General features: G+C 44.8%; 1 protein-coding gene across 8 annotated transcripts in view; it reads right to left on the bottom strand.

Moving 5' to 3' along the window:
• AFF3 (ALF transcription elongation factor 3) overlaps positions 1 to 23,223 on the bottom strand; it is a 573,094-nt gene that overhangs the window by 64,596 nt on the left and 485,275 nt on the right. For 6 of the 8 annotated variants that reach the window (XM_070511624.1, XM_070511626.1, XM_070511628.1 and 3 more), the window contains one exon: positions 18,495 to 18,535. In XM_070511624.1, the coding sequence (XP_070367725.1) occupies positions 18,495 to 18,535 (41 nt within the window). The remainder of the gene's footprint in view (positions 1 to 18,494; positions 18,536 to 23,223) is intronic. The other 2 variants (XM_070511625.1, XM_070511627.1) reach the window with 1 other exon arrangement.

Genomic DNA, 23,223 nt, shown 5'->3' with positions numbered 1-23,223 from the left:
GTCATGTGGTGCCCTGGCTGGGGGCAGTGAAGTCAAGCCAGGCACCTTCCTTCCCACGGCCCGCCATCCCAACCAACGTGGGCAATGGGTAATCCCCAAGGGTACTGTGACCTTCGCACCAGGAAACACTAGGCACCTGGCTCAGGGTAAGGGAGAGGCTTGCCCCAGAAGAGTTGCCCATTGAATGGGCCCTGGCGCTGCCTGCTTGGGGTGGAAAGGGCTGCTGTGGTGTCCTGGGCCTGCATGCCCTACCCCCATCCCTAGTGATCTCACATCCGCTGGGGTGTGGGATGGCAGCAGTTGCTGCCCAGGGTGGAGAGGGGAACGCTGCCGGCAGAGGAGAAGGGGGCTGAGCACCCATCCCTGGGAGGCAGGACTGCACGGGAGCCAAGGCTGCAAGCAGCTGTGGCATGCTCCACCACCCTCTGGACTTCCCTTACGAAACACAAATTCCAACATCAAACTATTAAGAAATTCAAGAGGGCAGCTGCAGAGTATTAAACCCAGCGTGGACCATCTGGGGATGCAGCCCTATGAGCCTGCACAGGGTGCTGGCCTGGGAAACGGGTCTTGCCTGGAGCCACAGGTTTCTCCTACCTGTGTCCTCCTCTAGAACAAAATGCCCAGTGCAGCAGCTGTCTTTCAGGGTCCTGGGATCGTGGTCTGCTAAGGGGGCCCAGTCCCCACCTGTCTGCTTGCACCTGTCTGCTTGCATTCCCCGAGATGCTCACTAACGTAAAGGTAGGACAAAATTTCACAGACTTTCTCCAGGTAACCAAGGTGGTGACAGTTTTGGAAGCTCAAAGGAGGCTCTGTGGAGACAGGATTTTAAATGAGTTGGAGTCCCATGTAATTAAAATAATTTTGAATTAAAATTACCACTTTGGTAATTGCTTTTATAATATTTACTACCATTGCCATTATGTAACTTATCTCATTAATTACATTTGGAAAAAAGTTAGGCAATGAATAATTAATAGGATGTGATAACCAAGGGAGTCACAGGGCTTAAGGAACAGAGCTTGGAAGAAGGTGTCACCCACGTTCAGTCCTGTCAACGAGAACTTCACGGCCTGACAGCCACATGCGAGGAGGGGTGCTCTCAGGCCATCACCTGCTGTTCGGAGAGGTCAACAGAAAAATCTCCTTGGCCGCATCACTGACGTGGAAACAGGTCAGGAATTCTCCTCAGTGGCAGCAAGAAAAAAGCTCCCACTTTATCAAAACAGACAGTCCTTGGTACAAATAACTCAGCAAAATACAGATTAGAAATGGCACCAAAAGGCCAGCATGGTGCTGGGGCAGCAGCCATGCCTTGTAGAAAATGGAAGTCTGTTTTTCATCCGGACACGTAAGGTGGGAGGTGGGGAGCAGGAGTTCAGTTGGATGCCTCTGCCCCGTGAATGGTACCACCCCTGCCGGGACTTCCAGACAGGCCTAACGCTTGTAGCAAGTGTGACACATCCTCCACGCACACAGAGATACACACTTGTGTGGAAAATCAAGAGGAACCACTATGCACGGCTTCTATTGAAAGTGAGATGCTCAATCTACTGACAAGAGAAAATCAGTTTCCAAGGAAGCTCTTTTGAAGAGCGAGACAGAATTTCCATTTAAGCTGCGTCCACAGTTTGTATACAGATGGCCCTCCAAGATCTTGACATTTCCTTAAGTAATTTCTCACAAAGTTCAAATACTTTTACAGAATATTTTTTTCTTAATGGTCTTTCACTCAAAATATGGTTTCTGTAGGGTTGCCAGATAAAATACAGGGCACCCAGTGAAGTTTGAATTTCAGATAAATAATGAATAATATACAATACAAGGGACATATTTATTCTAAAATTATTTATTGTTCCCATATTTTTATTTGCTAAGTCTGGTAACCTTAGGTTTGTGATCTTTCTTATCCATCCAACTTAACAACATAAGGTGCCAAGCACTGAGGAGATGCTCCTGGAAGGTTCTGGATGACTCAAGGAAGGTGAATGGCACCTGGCAAACGGCATCACCATTAAATGATGCGCAGGGATTTCCTGCTGGAAAGTTTGCACAGTTTCTTCTGGGTTATTTGACAGGATCCTAGATGGAATGCCGTGTGAGAGAATTAATTACAATCAATCACAGATCGGGAGGTCTGGGACCTGGGAATTCATATTTCAGGCTGCCAAAGCTATATTTTAAGAGGAATGTAACACAACAGTCATTATGGAAGAACAGTCAGAAGATCAAAGTAAAGGGGAAATAAAATATCATCTGAGTCTGTCTCAAAGTCACAAAACTGAGGATTAAAATACTGCCTTTTAAAGTTTTTGAATGAGTTGAAAGGGATGAAAAGTGAGGCTTATGTAACCACTTCCCCAGCGAAACAAAACTTGTTTCTATCTCCAGGACCGTAACACCCGCCAGCTGACTGAGAATCCTAAAGGGGTCATATGAAGAGATCAGGATTTCTAAAGAAAGAAACGTACAGCCCTGCCTTGCCGTGCAGGTGTAGAGAATGCCAATACCGAGGATTTTCAGTGTATCCAAACTAGCGGAGGTTGCCAATCCTAAACTGCATTCTGTGGCATTTGGACAACAGAATGTTGGAAGATGTTATTTGATTCAACAGGACCGGTAATAATGTGGGAGTTAATAAGGACATGCCCTCCTTGGGGTGTTTCACTGAAAGAAAGTGGTATCTGCAAACCTAGAGTCCATTTCCCAAACTCATGTTTGCTCTTGTTGCCAGTTTTTTTTCTCATAACACATAAAAGGTAGAATACTTCTTTGGAAAGCAATTCTCCTTTAGACCCTACTATTTAGACCTGCCCACTGCACTGGATGCAGCTTGCCCTTTGTAGAACAGGTAGGGAGGATGCAGAGAGAGATGAGGTTGGCCACATGCAGCAAGTTTCACTCTAGACGACTCTTTGGGGGCTGCTCATGGGTACAAGTCACTCAACCCCTCGGAAATGTGACCGTCACGGAGGGGAGAGCTCTGAAAACCCGCACTTCCTTTAGGAGCTCCAGGGTTTTAGCATTAAGACTTCCAACAGACGATCTTCATCCGAAAGCTCAGAGACAAAAATAACGCTGGGGCATGATGGGGATGCACTGCATAAAGCTTGAAAAGGGGGAAGGTTAACATAGAGACATGTTAAATACTAACTAAAGTAATGACAACGGTGTTAGAAAATAGTCTCTAACAGCTATTGAACGCCTCTCACGGAAATAAAGAGAAGACTTTATGACCTCATCTGCACACTTCGCTGAGGTAGTTTATCAGCGAAAAAAGGCGATCAGGCCAGTGAAGGAGGGATTACAGTTTGGGAGTATGGATACGGGGCACTTTCACTGTGTGATACAGCTCAGGGGACCATATCATGGAGAAATAGAGAAGCCTGGCATGTCCTGGGCTCACCTCGTGGGGGAGCTGACCTTGTAGAGGACATGGGCTCTCAGAGGAACTGAGACGGAGGAGGGCCCAGCTAAGTCTTGAAGATGGAAGTCCTGCGGACTGCCGCAGGAAAGCTGGCCTGAGCAGTACACGGAAAAGGGCTCTGTCCAGCTGTGAAGGCTCAGGGAGGGCCCCAACTCCTGGGAGTGGCCTGGCCATGTGAGCCCCTCCCTTGCCCCTCCTAAGTCCTGGGACAAGCACTCTAGAAACTGCAATGAGCCTTTCTTTCCCAAAGAACCCCGGCCCGAAGCCCAGGAAAGGATTAAGCTGGATTTCCCCTCACTGGTGGCCTGATTCCTGTGTAAGCTGCTACCTATCATGCCACCCCATCCAAACAAATGTCCTTCAAACTTCTCCCCATCTGCCTGCCGAGAAGTCAGATTCCTTCATACGAAGAAGAGTTTTTTATTCCATAGTTAGAAATAAAAGGCTTACGTTGAAAATGTTTCCTTGAGTAACACTGACTGACACAAATTCAAGATTAGTTATAATTAGGGTGGCCACATAATTTATAGTCTAAACCACAGCATTTTATTTTTTTTAAATTATGGTAAAATATGCATAACGTAAAATGTACCATCGTAATCATTTTGAAGTCTACAGGTTCAGTAGCATTAAGGAGACTCACATTGTTTTGCGACCATCACCACCATCCGTCTTCAAAACTCTTTTCATTTCACAAAACTGAAACTCTGCACCCATTAAGCACTAACTCCCCAGCCCCTCCTCCCAGCCCCTGGCAACCATCATTCTACTTTCTGTCTGAATTTGACTATAGTAGATACCTCACGTAAGCAGAATTATATAGTATTTTTCTTTTTGGAACTGGCTTATTTCACTTAGCATAATGTCCTCAAAGTACATTATGTAGCACATGTCAGAATTTCCTTCCTTTTCAAGGCTGAATAATATGCCATTGTATGTATTACCACATTTTGTTTATCTATTCATCCATCGATGGGCACTTGGGTTAATTCTACCTCTTGGCTATTGTGAATAATGCTGCTATGAACACGGGCGTGCAAGTATCTCTTCGAGACCCTGCTTTCAGTTCTTTGGCGTATATATCCAAAAGTTTTGCTGAATCATATGGTAATTCTATTTAAATTTTTTGAGGAACTGTCACATTTTTTCCATAGTGGCTACACCATTTTACATTCTTTCCAATTTCTCCATGTCCTCGCCAACATTTATTTTCCGTTTTCTGCAGCAGTCATCCTAACGGGTGTGAGGTGATATCTCGTTGTGGTTTAAACCAGGACACTTTTGAGAGTGAAGGAGGCACTGCCCACAATTACCCTGGGGCACGGGCAGACATTGGGGTGCACGGGGACTGCAGCTGTAATCAGCCTGGGGGATCACAGGATGAAGGCTGCTACCCGGGCTGGGGCACGGCAGCCCGGAGTGCAAGGCTTTGTTGAAGAGCAGCACAACAGTGTCTGGAGGGGGCCCAGGCCCTACCTGCAATCTAGCCAGCTGCCCATCCACCTGCACTCCCTGAGGTGCTGACTTATACCAAGGTGGAACAAAATTTCGCAGACTGCCTCCAGGTAACCAAGGTGGAGACAGTTTAGGAAGCTCAAGGAAGCTCTGCGGAGACAGGATTTTAAATGAGTTGGAGTCCTAAGTAATTAAAGTGATTTTGAATTAAAATTGCCATGTCAGTAATCGCTTTTATGTTATAATATTTACCACCGTCACCTTATGAAACTTATCTCGTTCATTACTGCTGGAGAAAAGTCGTCAGCCACCCTAGGTTGGGGGTAAAGTGTCTGGGGTAAAAGAGGGAGTGGGGTGTTTTGACTTTACCCTTTGTTACCCATCCAGGAGAACAGCTATTCAAGTTGCTTTCTTTTTTTTGTAGCAACTGTACTACTAAAAACGTGTATTATTTGTAACCAGCTTTTTGTTTTACATAGCACTTTTGCAAAAAGAATCTCCTAAGGCCTTTCCAAAAGCTTCACGGTGGACAGAGCGAGGACCACTATCTGCACTTAACAGATGAGAGCGAAGGACTGGGAGAGAGCGAGTCGGTCAGGGAGCGTTAAGGCCCTGCATCGGGCACTGCACGGGGTGCCGAGACTTGACAGACACAAGGTGCAGCTTGTCTTCCATGGGGAGGTGGCAAACGAAGCAGCTCATTACCACACTGATCAGTGTCACCCACAGGCAAGTGCAGGGTGCTATGGCAACAGACGGCAAAGGGAGGAAGCCCTAAGGGGGAAGAGGATGTTTAAGGTGTGACCTGAAGTGTGGGCAGGAGTGGGCCAGGGAGGTTGGAGGGGAGGAGAAGAAGAGGGAAGGAAAACTGTTCCAGAAGGAAGGAGCAGCATGTATGCAGGGGTGGGAGAAGAAAATTGCTGGGCCTGGAGTCACAAAATGAGTCTGTGGCAGAGCCAGGGCTTGAAGGGGACTCAGGAGTCATGCTGGTTGAGTCTCTGCTGTTACAGACCTTCTGACATCCAAGAGTATCTGTGTGGTCTCCACTGCCCCAGAGCTTCACTGCACTCGGCTGAGGCGAGGAACAGGGTGGCTGATGACCGATGCCCAACGGAACCAAGGATGGGCAGGTTCACGCTTTAGAGACCCACGGGGTGCAGAATTGCTGTACAGATGTGAGCAAACTTTGGCCTTCATTTTGAAAGGTTAGTGAATAGCTAATATTTCTCGAGCCAGTTGGAATGGAAAAAAACCTTCAAGAAATATAAGTCTTTGGAAGTCAGGCTGGCTGGGCTCTCCCTTCTCAACACAGCAATCCGCCCAAGCATGACCAGGGCACTTTTCGAGGTTTTTGCCCTCTTCTGTTTTAAGTGCAGACACAGGAGACGGGCTGAAATCCTTAGAACTCCTTTCTTGGGAGAATAGAGCTAGACAAGGCTTGTTCTACCAAGCAAGCCCAGCGGAATCCTTCGTGGGTGCATGTTCATTCCTGTGTGATGTCAGGTGTGGAGTGGGCAGAGGCTCCCTCTGATCACATGTGACCACGTTCTGCTGCCCTGCCACACGGGCGGGGGCCAGCAGCCTTGGCCCTGGGTGCAGCCCTCAGCCCATGCTGTGAGCGTGAGCTCGCGGCAGGGCGGGATTCTGTGCTGTTTTAAGGGGTTCTCTGGGGCCGAGCAAGGATGAGGCCCTTGGGCCACCACCAGGTGATGAGCAGCATGCCCCTGCCACCAGCTCCATCTGCCAGGCCCTCTCTGCCTAAGGCCACACTGCCATCTGAAATCCTGGGCTCCAGTCAGCTCTATTCCTTCATTAACCCTGGGCAAGTGATTCCATTGCTCTAGGCTTCAGTATTTTCACACGTACAACGGGGACAATGGCACCTACCCAGAGGGCTGTCATGGGGATGAAATGGGATAATGACATCAAGCCCCAGCACAGTGCCTCATGCAGCAGATACGCTGCCCCAAGAGGCCAGGGTAACATGAGGCCCTGAAGACCACCCGCCTTTGTCAGGGAGGGGTGGCATATCATTCAGCTTTGTGTTCATCTTCCAACAATAGCAAAGGCCCACGCCTACTGTCCTTTTAGAATCACATGAAATAGTTCAGTGGCTGGGGCGATGACTCAAAGAAAATAGGGACTCCTTCACATGTTCCCTCAGAAAACTAATAAAGACCTTAATTCTTGGTGCCTGCGAAGCGTTTGTGGCTGGAAGTACCTCCACGCTGGTTACTCCCTTCTCTCCTCCCAGCACCAGGCTTCGGCTGGCTGAACAGGGCTTACCGTCACCATTTTAAGATGAGGAACTGTGGCCTAAAGTGGCTCTCTGAGTCACCGGCCCAGAACAGGGCAAATGGGGCCAGAGGGAGGTGAGTGGGTTGCTGCCAGGCCTTCAGACTCTTGGCCTGGGCTGGGTTTCATGGAGGCCCTGTCCAATCAGCCAGATGGGGCCAGCGAGCAGGCCGACCCATCTGGGAGGTGGTAGAAGCGGCCATAGACTCTCCCTTCGCAAGCAGTTGGTTTGGTTTCCCCATTTTAACCTAACTGACCTGTAATTACTTAATGAGCATTGACATACCGAAGGCTGCCTCTCAGGGAGAGGGGAACAGTGGATACAGGCAGCATGAAAACTCAAACCCAAGGCCACGGAGAATTACAGAGAGAGGAGGCAAGGCTGAGGAATCTGCTCAGAATTTGGCAGCTCTGATGGCTGTTCCCGAATAACAGATGCAGATGGCCGGGCTCTGATGCTGGCTGGCAAGGGCAGAGGTGGGCACTGCATTCTGCAGGCCATTGGGAAGCTACGGGGCGGCAGCTGGCCCGCCAGTCAGTTGCCTGGGAGCCAGCACAGGGAAAGGAGTTGGACGAGCTGGGAAAGGTCAGGTTGCTCCAGTTGACAGGGAGCACATTAACCTTTCAACAGCAGCAGGGGAGCTCATGGGGCTCCAAAACACAGTCATTAAAGGCCAGCCGGCCAGCACGGCCAACGCTGGCCCAAGGCTGCCTCTGGCAGGGCAGCTGAGGAGTGGGTCATGGGGAAGCTGATTGGGGAGTGGAGGAGAGAAGAGGAGGGCAGGCCTCGTGCCCAGAGTTAGCAGCTGGAGGGGCAGCTCTCTCCAGCTGGCTCTGTGAGTCCAAAGAGTGAAATGGCCCGGGTGGGGCTGCCTGGGAGGGAACTTACTGTGGAGGGTGGAATGGAGAGCTTGGGAGTGGGTGGGCGGTGCTGGCCTGAAAGGCTCTTAGGGCAGAGAAAGCAGGCTTCAGGGCTTTGGCTAGTTTTCTCCACTAAAAGGAGATTTAAAAAAAACAAAACAAAAAACAGTTTTGGTGTCACACAATTTAAATAAACTTCCATCAAAAGCAGCTAAGTAGTTTGGTTTTAAACAAAGCAAAACAAACAAAACAAAACACCCTAATCTATCTATTAGCTTTAAAACCACCTGCCCAGCACAAATGTTTCTCCAGCTGGCCTGCACTTACTAAAGGCCTAGACGCGAGTGATATATCCAAAGACAGAGGCATAAATGCGTTAAGAAATATACATGTGTATTAAAAATATCTTTTTTTAATCTCTTTTTTTTTTTTCCTGTAAAATACATTATTTGTTGCCCTTTGCTTTCTTTTATGTTCAGTTCAATATCCAGATCTGGGTCAGTGAGAATGGTGACCACATATGCAAAATTTAAAAAGTGGGTGTGTGTGGAGAGACTATAGATTGTACCTTCACGTGTAATCAGCTTAAACATTTTAATAGACCTGACCACTAACTAACCCATCATCAGCGCATTCGGTGCAGGACAGAAAGCACTTAATTTCATCTAAGTAGTTATTCAAGAAGGCACATGTATAATTTTACTTCAGAAATATATATTTTTAAAAAGGAGGAGACAGTAGTGATAAATATTGAAAACTACGCTAATTACACAATAGTTTTATTTCTCTTAATTTAAACTTTGAGATGTCTCCTATATTGGATACATTAAAAAATCTAGGGTGATACACTGAATGACAAACATGAGACACACACTGTACCACTGTCCTTGGTTTAGAAGGGACAGTGGCATGAAGGACTGTGACTGTGACAGAGACTTTCAATAAAAATAACTTAGGTTCTGTTATTTAAATATTCTACCTCCGGTAACTTCATCAACTAAGCCTGAGAGAACTGGTCCACAAGACAGGGAACACGGTGTGGATGATAACGGGTCAAAGCCAGTAATGTAAATACGGTCGTAAACGTTTTGTCAGTCCATCTCTGAGGTGCCCGGTTCCTGGTCCCTTTCCTGAGGCTGGTTAACTCAAGTGGTGTGGACGATTAGCTCTGCTCTTCCATGGTCACAGACCCCTGGCTCTCGGAGCAGGGGAGGGACGGCGGGTCTCCCACCACAGGAGTCCAGGGTCACCTGCGAGAGGCCTCCTCCACTGGCAGAGGGAAGGGAGGAAACTCCAGACCGGAACTCGAGCACCTCAAACCCAGGAGAGAGGGAACCACTTTCTACTCTAGACCATAAGAGAAAGGGGCCGTCCTGAAGAGCTTGAAATATTAGTATGCGCAGGGATGTACATTGATTTTTTTTTTCTTTTTAAAATTTTTTATTGTGATAAATATTTATAACAAAATTTACCATTTAAACCATTTTCAAGTGAACAGTTCAGTGGTATTACGTACATTCACATCGTTGTGCAGGTGTCACCACTATCATTCTTCTGGAAAGAGGTCAAACCCTTCTAAGTCACCCCGTTTGTTCCTGTGGGCCCATGGCAATCATGGACACTGACAAAAAGGGTTAAAACTTACTTTTCCCCAGAGGCCCCTCCTGCTGCATCCCCCTTGCCCAGATGTCAGGCAGCAGGTCCACATTAATCCTCAGACATCCCCAAACCCACCAAACCATCCCAAAGGGCAACTAGTGGCTACATACAACTCATTATTTATTTACTCAAAAGACTGTAATGGTTTCTTCCAGGCTGCTCTGTTCTATTGCGTAAAACACATGTTGGGGACCTTTTAAAATGTGTGTTATTTACCTGATAGAACTCAATGGCTTCTCTGGAGCTGTTCAGTTTTATTGTGGAAATTAGTACTACAGGGGCTTTTTAAACACTGATTTTTAAACCTGACAGCCTGCGTTTGCTCACAATGTTAATGCAGTCAATTGAGCTAACAGCCACGAAAGGGCGGTGGGGGACACTTATGTGGCCTCTCCAGAAGAAGTGGTCAGGCCGAGGGTGTCCACTTTTGTGAATATCGATGGGTATCGCTGGCCCTGTTAGAGAAGAGAGTGCTGCCCCAGCACCTCAGCATTGTTCTCTCTCCACACGGCCCCAAACAGATCTCTGCCAGGGAGCCCCCACGTGATCTGAGAATCACCATTTGCTTTTGAAATAAGGATTATTTACTTTGAACTAACAAAATGAATCTAATTCTTTGGAGATCAGCTGGAAAAAGGTGTCAGGAAATGACCCAGGATGATTTTTTTACAGGAGTGAAGTAGGAAGAGGATGCAGGAGAGAGAGGCTGCAGCCTCCTTGGAGGCGTAAGTCAACCTCACCTAGGACCCAAAGACTCACAATTTGGCTTTTGGGGAGAACAGGCTAGATTAGAACATACCACAAGGTAGGGATGGTCTGAGAAATAGTAAAGGATATTTGTTGGAATTTGTTGATATTTATTTTCTATAACGTCAGTGTAAAAACATGCCCCATACTATTAGTTATTCATGGTTTCATATATTAAATCTATATTGTAATAATTCTCCTCTCTTGGTTAAGTTTCTTGGTAGGACTTAAATCAAAGAGCATCTCAGGGTATCTTGATGAGTGGCTTTTCTCAGTGGTGCAATAGAAAAACTACGATCATGTGGATAGATTAACAAAACACTTTTTCTGTTTATCACCTCATTGAATCCTAACCAGGAGGACACTATTATCATCCCGTTTATGCAACTGAGAAGGTTCAGATGCAGATGAGTAAGTACATTGCCCAAAGTCAATTCCAGCCCAAGTTCAAGGATTCAGAATCCCAGGCTTGCTTCATGATGTCTTGTAAAAAGAAGAGCTTAGGGAAAGCTGAGCCAGCGGTTTGGTTTTTTTTTTCCTTCCTTACCATGAGAACAGAGATGAGTAGCACAATTTGAATTCTTGGTCTTTCTTGTTTGAAAGGCATTTAGTAAGTCATTACTGAACAGTCATTTTGTATAAAGCACTAGCTAATATTCAAGATCTGCTTCCTGTTCTCCAGTCAGTTATTGAGACCAGACATAAATATATAAAGTGAGCAGAGCACAGAGGCAGGCCTGTGTCAGCAATTACATGAGGTGCTGATGGAATAGGAGCTGTGGGAGTCGGGGAGCTGGTTATTTGAGGTTTCCATGGAAGATGAGGCTGCATGCCACATTGGAAGGAAGCACTGTGCAGCAAAAGACCGACTCCCCCTCCCCCCCCAACCCCTTGGGTGGCTGTCTAGAGCGGGCTCCCCGACAACTTTCCCTTCAGATGCACACATCCCAGAGGAATGAAGGGCCCCCACAGTCTTGCTTTGCTCAGGCCATTCTTTCTGCAGAGATGGTTGGTCCTTCCTTTCTCCATTCGTGGGTCACCTGATGCCACCCATCCTTCATATGCTACTTCCAATGCCCCCTCTCCAGTCCCCTTCCTCCGTGCTCTGAGAGAACTTCAGTGCCTTACCTGCACCCCTCCAGTGACATTTATTTCTTCATATCCTAATGTGTGGGGAGGGTGTTAGTGAAGCGGCTAAGAGCTTCAACTGGAGTCAGGCCACTCTGAGGCTTGATGGCTGTAAGACTTTCAGTAAGTTATGTGTCTCTGGAAACCCAGATTCACTAGGATTTTAGGGAGAGTATTTGGAAAATGAAATAAAACAAAACTTCATTGAAAACGTCATCTCTTTAAGGCCCTAATGTTGAAGTCCTCCTTTCTAGCTGAGAGGGTTGTTGTGAGGATTAAATGAAGTAATGTATGAGAAACGCTTGGTATAGTACCTACACATGACTGTTGGACTAATAAGACCTACGATTACGTATGCACATGTGGACATTTAACAAACACAGTAGTGATGCACGTGGACATTCAAGATAAGCAGTAGTTATGCACACGTCGACATTTAAGATACACAGTAGTTATGCACATGTCGACATTTAAGATACACAGTAGTTATAGGTATGCCTAAGTTTCCTCTACCACAATGTAAACTCCTCAAGAGTGAGATCCATGGGTAATGAATTTTTGTGTCTTCCACAAAGACCAGCACAATGCCTTACCCATTGTAGGAGCTCAGTACTGTAAATCTGCACCAAATGAATGAAGGAAAAAAAGAAGCATGAAGAATTGGCGGAGATATATGGGAGAGCATTTTAAGTCGTGTCAACAGAATGAAGCACAGGAATGAGGAGAAGGGACGGGAGAGAGTGAGGAGACAGAGGTCACCTGGCCTCTCGCCCTCTCCGTGCAGGAAACCTCTCAATGGCATCAGACAGTTCTGTTTTGGTTACCGATTTCTAATTTAATTCCACTCTAATTTAATCGCACTGAGTGATCTCAATCTTTTGAAGTTTTTTTTTTTTAAGACTTTCTTGCCTGCCTTTGGACTGATTTTTTTTTAACGATCCCACTTTCCCCCCTCTCTTCCTGTGCAGCAGTTGGTAGTGTTCCTCAATTCCATAGCGTCTTAGAGGCATGGACACCTGCTTGAACCCCTTAACAATGAGCCCCTGACTGTCAACTGCCCTCTGAGGTGGTCTGCTGCAGTGGTGGAGAGCCACAGTTTCAGAAAAGCATTTTCTATTTTAAGCCCAAAGTTACCATTGTTTAATCATAAAACATTGGTCCCGGTTCATTCATTCATTCGTTCATTGCTTTCTTTCACTCATCAAATCACTTATTGTGTCTCCTAATTGCCAGGAACTATGCTAGGTGTTGGGGATAAAAAGACAACTAAGCCAGAAATGTTAGGATTATTAAAATTATTAGTAGAAACAAATAAAGTATTAGTACAGACTGAGCCAACTATTTGTTAGAATCTAAAACGTGGCATGAGCCACCTGTCTCTGACCCCATCCGAGTCTGCTTCGTGGCTGTGTGATGGAGGACGAGAGGATCATACTCGCCGGAAGCCAGACGACCTGGAGTCTAGTCCCAGCTCTGCCAACTGCTACCTTGTGACCTTGGGTGAATCATATCACCTGTCTCAGACACGGTTTTCCTATCTGTAAAATGGGTCCTTCCTGTTCCTATCTCACAGGGTTGTTGTGAGGATCATAAAATGAGACAGTCAATGTGATAGTGCTTCTAAGCTCTAAAGTTCTTTAAAAAAAGTTTTTATTTACATGGTCCACCAAAAACACTTCATTACAAGGAGTCCCCTGCATTCGAGAACCTAGAGACTGCTGTGGGTCTCAAGGGCAGGGCCGACACATACCCTCTAGTGTGCCACCTTGGCATCTTCAAAGCTGGAAAATTTAAAACTTTCTTAAAAGTCTCCCATGCCCCCTTTTTTGGACCCTTAAAGAAGAGACCAACTATTAGTAGTGCATGACAACCGTGACTTTCCTCTCAGGATGTCAAGGACATCGTGTAAAACGTTACCCAGAAAGTTACACTTCTGTGCTGGTGGGCCCCCCTCCCCTGACAACACGCTCCCCTTGCTCGGTTGAAGGTGGTCCCCTTGACGATGGGTCAGGAAGATGAAGCCGAATACAAACCCTCACCCTGCAGTCAGATGCCTGCCCTGCCCTCCCCACCTTGCTAGGCGGCCACTTCCAGTCCTGCTTTTGAACAAAGATCAGAATCACATGGAGGTAAAACACCTTATTTTTAGGCTACCCCTCACTTACTTAATTTCATTATACTCTCCCTAACTTGGAAGAGGAGATTGGACAGATGAGATTTATTTGAGAAAGGGCAAAATTGAGAGCAGCAAATGCACGAGGCTAAAGAGGCCTTTCTCTTTGCAAAGCCAGCAGCCCTCTGCACAGTGAAGCCATGAGCATAGGTGCACGGCTGCTTCTGCTCAGCCCAGCACCCCTGCACCAGTGTAGCGCCCGACTCAGCACGCAGGATGCACACTCAATAAATACTCGGGGCATAATGAATAAATCAATGGCAGTTGTTTGGATTTCAATATAAATGGATCTTGGACCTGAGATATTGCCAGATGGGCAGACAGGTTACAGGCTGGTGATGCATCTCGAAGGCTATAAAAATGTAGCTGTTTCTGGAGTCATAAGCTGACATTTCAGAAGATGATTATATGCACAATTTAACCACACGGCCATTCGTGCCCTCCAAGTGCCATCGCTTCAACAACTGTTTTCATGTTGGCTTTCTTGCTCGTTCCTTTTTTTATTTTTAAAGTCAAGCACAATTTTTTTCTGGCTTCTCATATTTCTAGCGGAACGAGATTTATTCATATGAAATTATGCTCCATTTTTATAAAACCCAAGTTACTGCAAACGATGCTTGAGGTTTCACAGAAAATATTAATTCCTGATCTGCTGCTATAAAGCACGCCTGCTCACCGTGCCGCAGCCCTGTCGCTCTGAGACAGATGGAAGCAGTCCAAGGGGATGATTAACTTCTTAGTCCTGGCAATATCCTAGCGCTCCTCTTGCCCTAGATTTCAAGACTGACCTCCAGCTTCTCTGCAAATGCATAGTTGCTCAGCTTGATAAATCACACGACTCCTTTTTTTGATCACAGTTATCTACTATTTACTACTTAGGAAGGGAAGTTAATCGTATTCAGAGGCACTTCCCATGCTGCACACATATCCTGCCTTCTCCTGACAGCACTTTGCATATTTTCCACATTACTAGCGATAGGGCAGCTTTCACAGTGCAGCGTCCACACCAAAGACACACCTTTATAAATGAACCTCATGCCCATTTATGGCTCTTCTCCTCTGCCTCTTTCTACCCCATCAGGACAACAATCCATAAGAAGAAAAAACCCTGGAGAGCACATTATGAGGAGTGAACAAGTGAGAGGGAGAGCGTCCCCTTGCAGATTGAGGTTTTCTTGTTATTGGCTTGTTTACCTTGTTGGGACTTTTGCCACCTCTTCCTGCCCTGGTCTCTTGCTTTTTTTCATAACTTGGGGTATCAGTGGGCCTCTGTTAGGCCAGCTGACTCTCAATGGCATAAAATAGACATGAAAATTCCAGTCTGCAGTAGAAAAGGACAAAAAATGCTCCATCCTACCCTCACTCAACCCTCCCCATCACTGCAGGGTGGCACGAGTGAGTTGGGCAGAAGCCCCAGTTTGCCTTGCTGTGTGACCCAGTTTTGACCTCTGGTATACTTTGGCTATTTTGGCTGAACCATAAATTAAGCCCATCACTCAGGCAAAACCAAACAAGGCAAAAGATCTTCTTTGGAGGTGACCACAGATGACTTTTAAGTTCAGGTAATGGAAATATCATTGTTTTAATTTATCAAGATTATATATTGATTACTGAGGACTCACTGAACTTTGGAGCATAGAGTCTTGACTGGCAGATATTGGGTTTCTGCTAGAATGCCGATTTAAAGCAGGAAACTGGAGAAATGAAAACATAGATGAGACTGGCCTTCAGAAGACATCTGGATGTTCTCTTACCTCTGATGGCCCACAGGAATGAGATTTCTATCTGACCTTAGCAAGCAAAGGGAAATGCCACCCTTTTCTTTATAATTAGTCTCATCAGGTCAGGACTCAAAGCCTTGAAGGTAGGCTTTGTTATGGGGAAACAGAGAACAACGACTGGCTTCCTACAGCGTAAACTCACATCCCTTCCATAACCCCAAGTCAACCAAATCCTATTTCATCATCAAGTTGTACATCTTGAAACAAAATGGCTCTACTCCTGTATCAAACATCCTTGTATTCACCTGGTCCTCAAGGCAGTGATAAGACTAACTGGAAGAGAAACGGGCCCACACACGCACAAACCAGCAGGACCCTGATGATGCAAGGAGCCCGTGGTGCCATGGCTTGAGCCAACATGGTCTTTTCTGTCCCACTCCAGAACTGCAGAACTCTGGAAGCACCTTTTAAGGTCTGAAAAGTGCTTTTCCTTTTTCCAGGACAAAAATGAAAGTGCTATCTAATCATTGTAGAATTTTATATCAAGAGGTAGTGATAGGCTGAAAAAAAATGGTTTAGGAAACCAGAATAGTTTGTGTAAATGAATGTATAATAGATGAATACCAGGCTATAAGCAGCCAGAGATATCGGGGTGAGGTCTCCACCTGGGAAGGTCACGATCTGGGGGCAAGTTTTACTCAACTCCATTCCTACCCTGCGGTGGTTCCTCTGACAGAGAGAGTATTAGGCAAGTCATGCAGTGGTCTGACCCAGAGTTACACTGAACATTTTCTAGAAAATACTGGCTTATTCAACAGAGTAAGTAATGTGATAGAAAAGGACATCACTTGGCAAGTTAGCGTTCTCTAATTTAAGAAACTAGAAAATATGAATCCAATTAATTCAGTAGGTGTTTTAAGACCTTACTTTAAAGAAGGGTTTTAAATCGTATCTCCAAATGATTACAGATGCTTCTCACTTATGGAAATTACTCGTGTGGCCCCAAATTAGGAGGAAATAGAAAGGAAAAAGCACAGAGAAGGTAGCTTTACATAAGTGCATTGCTAGACATATAGGTAAAGTCAACGCATTACTTTGAAATCAGCCAAGTTCCCCAAATTGTCAACAGAAATACTTAGATTTAAGGGAGATATGCTCTACTACATTTGAAGACAGAGAAATTCATAAAAGTAGTGACAACGGGAACCTCTGTTTCTCTTTTTGTTGGGAATGGACTTTTTTTCTCACAGTGTTCTGCACTTAGCAGTTACATAATCAACAGGGGCTGAGACGCTGACTTACTAGTCAACTAACTACTCGGCTTTAGAGAGAATATCAGAAGAAAGTCAAGGGAATAGCGTTGCCCATCATTAAAATCCATAGACATTTTCCACCAGGACACAGTCATGCGTCTCTTGGGAAGAAGCCTTAGAATGTACAGCCCTAGTGTCTGATGACTTGTCTCCGTATTTGCAACCATGTCTTCAAAGGGGGTTCATATTTTCCTAAAATAGGTTTTGATTCATTCTACCAAAGGTCATAATGACATTTTTTGTCTATAAATGTAGCTTTATTGAAATATAATTTATATACCATAAAGTTTGCCCACTTAAAGTGTGCAATTAAATGGTGTTTAGTATATTTACAGGGTTGGGAAACCATCACCACAATCTAATTTTACAATGTTTTCATCACCCCCAAAAGAAACCTTGTAACCACTGGCAATGACATAATATTGTAAACTTAGGGCTTTCCCTTGCTTCTCAAAGCATGCTGTTGAAGGAAATGCTTCCTTGAAAAGTTAAAGGGAAAAAAGAAATATGGATAGGAAAGGAGTTATTGTGTCAGATTTTAAAAGTATTTTGATCCAGAGTCTCTCCTCCTTCTACCAACAGACTCAGAAGAAGTACAGCTCTCAGCTTTTGTGAAAATTCCAGAAGCAGTTCTAGAAGATCACGTGGCAGCCGCTCTCAGAGCGCACAGGCTGGCGTGGCTGTCATGGGGAAGGCTTTCCAAGTGAAATAAAAACGCTCAGGCTCAGCCCGCTACCATAAGAAAAGGCTTTTCATCCATGTGCACAGATAATTCGCCTAAGTGACAGGTTTTACCTTGGAGAAGCACTGAACTGAGCTAGCTTACACAGTCAATTATTGTTCATTTCACAAAAAAAAAGAACTGGGAAGGGAGGGAGGGCAGTGAACGTTGGCTAGACAATGCTGAGGTGCCTGCCCGCCAGCCGAGGGGAACATCTCCAGCTGCTTCTAACACTGCAAGAATCTAGCTTGTGGAGACAAACAGGGGCTTCATCCTTACCTCCTGAGAGTGCTTTAAAACCCACACGCGCACAAACACACATACCCCAAACTGAGTATGTGAAAAGTCAAAACCAAACCAAAACAAAAAAGGGTCTAGTCTGTCCTAGAAGGTAACTTTATGTATCCATGTTCAACTATTTTCATACGTTTTAGGCAAAGCAGGATGTGAAATACAGCTTGCGTGTTTCTGGGTTAGGTTCCTGTAGCTCATTTGATAACACAAATCAGAAAAAACAAGCCAAAGCAAGGAGTAAAAGTCAGGCACTCAGGACTACGAACTGGGTTACACGCATAAAGTATTTCAAGAGAATCTCATCAAAAGACAGATAACTCCCAGTGAAATGATATGGAAAAAGTCAGAAGACAACATCTCAAAATAAATGAAGTGCTTATTGCTGAAAAATGAGCTTAGATCTCAACCAATTCAAAAGTGCAGAATTTACTGTGCCATTCGAGCCTTTTCCTCTAAGTTTCTTGTCTCTTGTTTCATTGCACAACAAGAGGTTCTTCATACTTTTCTATGAAATACAACACGGCGCTTTTTGCAGTAATAAACTCCACACATGCGTGACAAATCCAAGCGTGCAAAATGTTTAACATCCCAGTTCACAGATACTTTAGGGACAAAATCCGATTATGAATTATATGCCACAATAAATAGGGCTGAATGTTTCATAAAGCAATTTATAGTTCATAAAAATGACAAAATGTACCTGTCAGACAGACCGTGGAGCGCAGTTCTCTGGGCTGCCTGCTGGAAGAAAGGACAGACATGTTTATTTAATATTCTGACTTTTAAATTATGTGCTCAATCAACACTTTTTAAAAAACCTGTGTCATATACCTTTTTGCCATGTGGTCAAATATTAAACTACTAGCAACCTAGTAGAGAGCCGTGCCAGGTTACGAAAGGAACATTCCTGAAGGGTTAACTGAAGTCGCCACAGTGCACACCTGCCCCCAGGGGCCAAGCTTTGGGGTGGTGCGAGGTGTGCCACAGGTGAGGTTGGACAGGTCTCAGGAGACCCGGCAAAGATCAGAGCCATTTCATTTTTACTTCCTGAAATTGTTTTTTACCGTTGCTTCATTCTACTCTCCTGTAAGAAAAAAGATCTGTTTTGATTTCTTTGCTGCTTCTTTCCCAACAAAGGTGTAATTTTTGACCGAGTTTTCGGATTCATTGAAAAAGTCACCACAATTGGAAATTGGAACACTGACTGGAAATGTGATGATATTATGAGATTGATTTGTTTTAGGCATAGTAATGATATTGTGGCACTTTTTAAAGAGTCTGTTAGAAATTCATATTGAAATATTATGCATACAATTATATGATGTTGAGATTTGTTTTAAAATAATACAGTTGGAGGGAACGGAGAGTGGGTGAGCATATAAATGAAACAAGATAGCCTTGGGTTGATAACTCTTGAAGCTTGGTGATGAGCACATTGGGAGATTATTATATTATTCTGGATATTTTTGTATGTGTTTGAAATTTTCCATAATGCAAAAACTAAGAGAAAAAAGAAAAGAAAAAGGCCTCCATTTCTCCCTCAGATTCTCCCAGTTTCGCACTCACTTTCCGCTTATCTGCCTATTCTGTTTGTTGTCCATTTGCCTTCTATCGCTGAGCACTCTGACACTTTGGAAGGCAGAGGGCACACTCTGTTCTCTGTCTCAGAAGTCACAGTTGGGAGGGGATCAAAGCATGGCCTCTAAGACCGAGGCTTACTCAGGGTACTAGGAAATAAGGACTGCTAGGTCCATTTCCACCTTGAATACTGCACATGTCAAGCTGACTGTTTACCAGGGACACCAGAATGTTTCCAGTGTTATTCTTCATCAAATTTAGGTAGCAGACAAAATAGACAGAATCTTCAGATTAGAAAAAAATGACACATCAGAGCCATTATCCCTCTTACAGAAATGAAATATATCCTTCATGGTAGTTGCATGTCCTTGGATCAGTTGGTTAGTCCAACACTTACTGAATTCCTACTATGTGAAGATGATTGTACTGGGCTCCAGGGGGGTTAAAAACAAAAGCAGAAGTAGTCATTGTCTTGGAGATTCTCCATCCCTAGGTAGGACATCAGAATAGAGGTCCAGGGATGACTTGAGAACTCTTACGAAATAACAGGCAAATAAAAAGATGAAGGTAGGGCAGTGTTAGGGAGGTGCTGATATGAGTGGTAATCAATGGTTGGTGGACCAGCAGCTCCTCAAATAGTGCTTGCAACTGTGAGCAGGTGCTCAGCAAACATCTGCTGAGTAACCTGTGAATGAATGAATCAATTAGGGAATCCTTCCCACTGAAATTGGAGCAAAATTTTAAAGACAAGGAGGGATGTGGTCAGGGGAGAAGAGGTGTTGATTGCACTGCACTAGAAGGTAGAGCCAGGGCCCGTCCAAGCATCTAGCAAGTGGTTCTCAACTGGGCCACCCCTTCCCCCCAACCCCAGGGATATCTAGAATTGAGCAGGGACGTTGCTCAGTGCTACAATGTGAGGGGGGATCACTACTGGCATTTAGTGCCTGGGGACAGGGATGCCAAAGCCTTTCAAAGATCAGGAAGGTCTCTTGTACAATGAACTGTCTCCTTAAAATGACAAGGGTGTCTCTGTGGAGAAACACTGCAGTAAAGTAGGAATGAAAGGCAGATCGGAAAGAAGTAACACAGGGAACATTAGCTTCTGGGCCTGGCAAAGGAACTGAAAGTAAATCGATAAGAGGAACTTAGACAATTTCCACAAGTGACAACCACACTGATTCAGGAAAAAAATGTAAAATCTGTTGAACTGGGAATCGAGAGTCTTACATTCTGGGAGTGGTTTTGCTATTCATTTCTGTTATGGACCTTGAGTCTGCCCTCAACCTACGTCTCAGTTTCCAAACTACCCTTTCCTTCTCTAACCGGGATGATGAGGGAGCCAGCCAGTCAAGGTCCAGGCCTCTGTGGACAGTCTAAGCGGTCACTGTCACCTCCTTCTTCACTGGATTCCAGTGAATTAAGGCCCCAATGTGCTGGTGTTCCAGTGTCACATACTTGGTTCAGGAGAGAGATGAAGAATATCTACAGAGCTTTCTCTTGACGAGGACACCTGAGGCAGGGGAAGAGGCGCGCAGCCTGAGGGAGGGCTGGAGACCAGGAGCCCACTCCCATACCTCAGAGGACGGGTACTTCCTTCTCTCTGCTCTCACTCCTTTCTCTGTGTTCCCCCTGAGGGCCGGCCCAGGAGCATGTTCACAAAAGGCACCCAGCAGCTGATGGGCAGCCATCATTGTTCCCAGGTTTGTCTCCTAAAGGGTTCTCTTATCACTCAGCAAGACGGCTTTCACTTTTGGCAGCTGTACTTGAAAAGAACTTAACTCTCTACTCCTGACTCTGTCGGGCTAAATATACAAAAAGTATTTTGAACTCCTAAAGGAAAGATGGCATGTCATTAGTACAGTTTCTGAACTTCATCTCAGCAGGGGGTATTGGAGACAGACTGTTCCTGGAATAACAAAAATCCTAAGAGATGTGACTAAAAGTTCAAAAGAAATCTCTAACACGGTATCTGAATTTTCTCCTACTCGTGGCTGTCAATATTTAAAAAGTCTACTGACTCTTTTTTCTCCCACCTCCAAATAATTCCTGCTGACTTATGATGAGGAAATACAGTGCCTGTTGATGCCCACAAGAAGATGATTTAAAAAGCAAAAGTCAGACAAAGCAAACAAAAAACAAGAAACTCAGCCGCTTGACCATCACTGGGGTGATGCAGCCCAGGTGAGACCACCCGTTGAGAATAACGCCACAGGACTGACGTTGGCTAAGTCCTCTAACACAAGCTGAGTGGGACCCCGGAGCAGGGGCTGCTTTCCTTCAGCAGATGGATGTGATGCTGGGACCTAAAGGTCCTTTTGGGTTTAGACATCTGGCATCCCATCAGTCACTAAGCAACATCTTTCTGTGACTCTCACTCCTCAATCTGTCCACATGAAGTATGTCACCACACACTTAACACCCTGGTACTAAGTACCATCGACTGCCCGAACCACTATTTTTAATGTCTGACTTTGATTGTGCTATTTAATTTGTAGTTATTCTACATCATTAAAAACTTTATAGAGAACGACTCATCATCCATCAAGAAAGGAGAGGAGAATATGCCAAATGTTTTAAATAATTCCTTGGGAAAAAAAGCGCTTTATGGCATTAGATTAAAATTGTACGTATGTCATATACCAAAGCAAAAGTTTTTTTTACTGCCTCCTCTCTTAAAAATACTTTGGCCTCAGGGCCAGCCCCCTGGCATAGTGGTTAAGTTTGGTGCGCTCCACTTAGGTGGCCTGGGTTTGTGGGTTGGGATCCCGGGAGCAGACCTACATCACTTGTCAGCCATGGTGAGGTGGTGACTCACATATAAAGTGCAGGAAGATGGGCACGGATCTTAGCTCAGGGCAAATCTTCCTCAAGAAAAAAAGAGGAAGGTTGGCAACAGAAGTTAGCTCAGGGCGAACCTTCCTTAGCAAAACAAAACAAAACAAAACAAAAAAAACTTTGGCTTTCACACACTATTTTATTTTACTGTTGGAAAATAATAAAATAAATAAACATTGGAATTAAATAGCAGAGAAAAAAATTACTTAGGTAACTCATGATTGAAGCCTGAAAAACTACTCATAGTAAACTAGATGAATTGTCCCATTTCCTTCTTTCAAGAGTTGTACCTTACAGTAACCATATTTTTCTCTTCCTAAATCATCTCCTCTCATAACTTTCCTCTTATTCAGTTCTCAGCAAAATAAGTTGAGAGAATGCTTCGTTGATCTTTCCTGAGTTCATTACTCATTCATGAATGACTCTGAAGCGTAAGTCTATGAGACAAGTTTTCTGCCAGAAATAACCATTTTCCAGGTTCTCTTGAAGAGGTGACATCTTTTCTCTGTCTTTATTATAGCAAGCTTGGTGCTTGGGAACACAATCAGTAGACATTCAGGTCTCAGTGTATGCTAAATGAATTACCAGTCACAATCTGTTATTGAAAGGAAATCAAAGAGGAAATTAAGTGCCCTTATTGTAATTGAGTCGAGCACAAAATAAGTTCCTGGATATTGGAGTGGGGAGGAACAAAGGGAAGAGGCTGAAATTCAGAGGGGCTCCAGGATGATCCAATTTCTTTTTTACGTGATAGAAACAGAATTAGCACGTGGACAGCTCTGTGATTCAATCTGAAGGACCTACTATGTGGAGGTGCTGGGCTTGGGTTGGGTGACAGTCAGAACAGACAAAGCCCTCGTCACAATGTGTTTAGGGTGTAGGGGTGAGTCAGAAAAGCTAAACTTACACAAACATTCTAGATTACATGGGCTATGACTGAAGAGGACAGGGTGCTATGAAACAGAATATGGAGGGGCTCTCATTTGGAGGCAGTGGCCAAGGAACGCTCACTAAGT

The sequence above is a fragment of the Equus asinus genome, chromosome 6, assembly GCF_041296235.1.
Source record: "Equus asinus isolate D_3611 breed Donkey chromosome 6, EquAss-T2T_v2, whole genome shotgun sequence".
In the NCBI taxonomy this organism is placed as follows: domain Eukaryota; kingdom Metazoa; phylum Chordata; class Mammalia; order Perissodactyla; family Equidae; genus Equus; species Equus asinus.
This window is presented reverse-complemented; position numbering and strand designations above follow the sequence as displayed.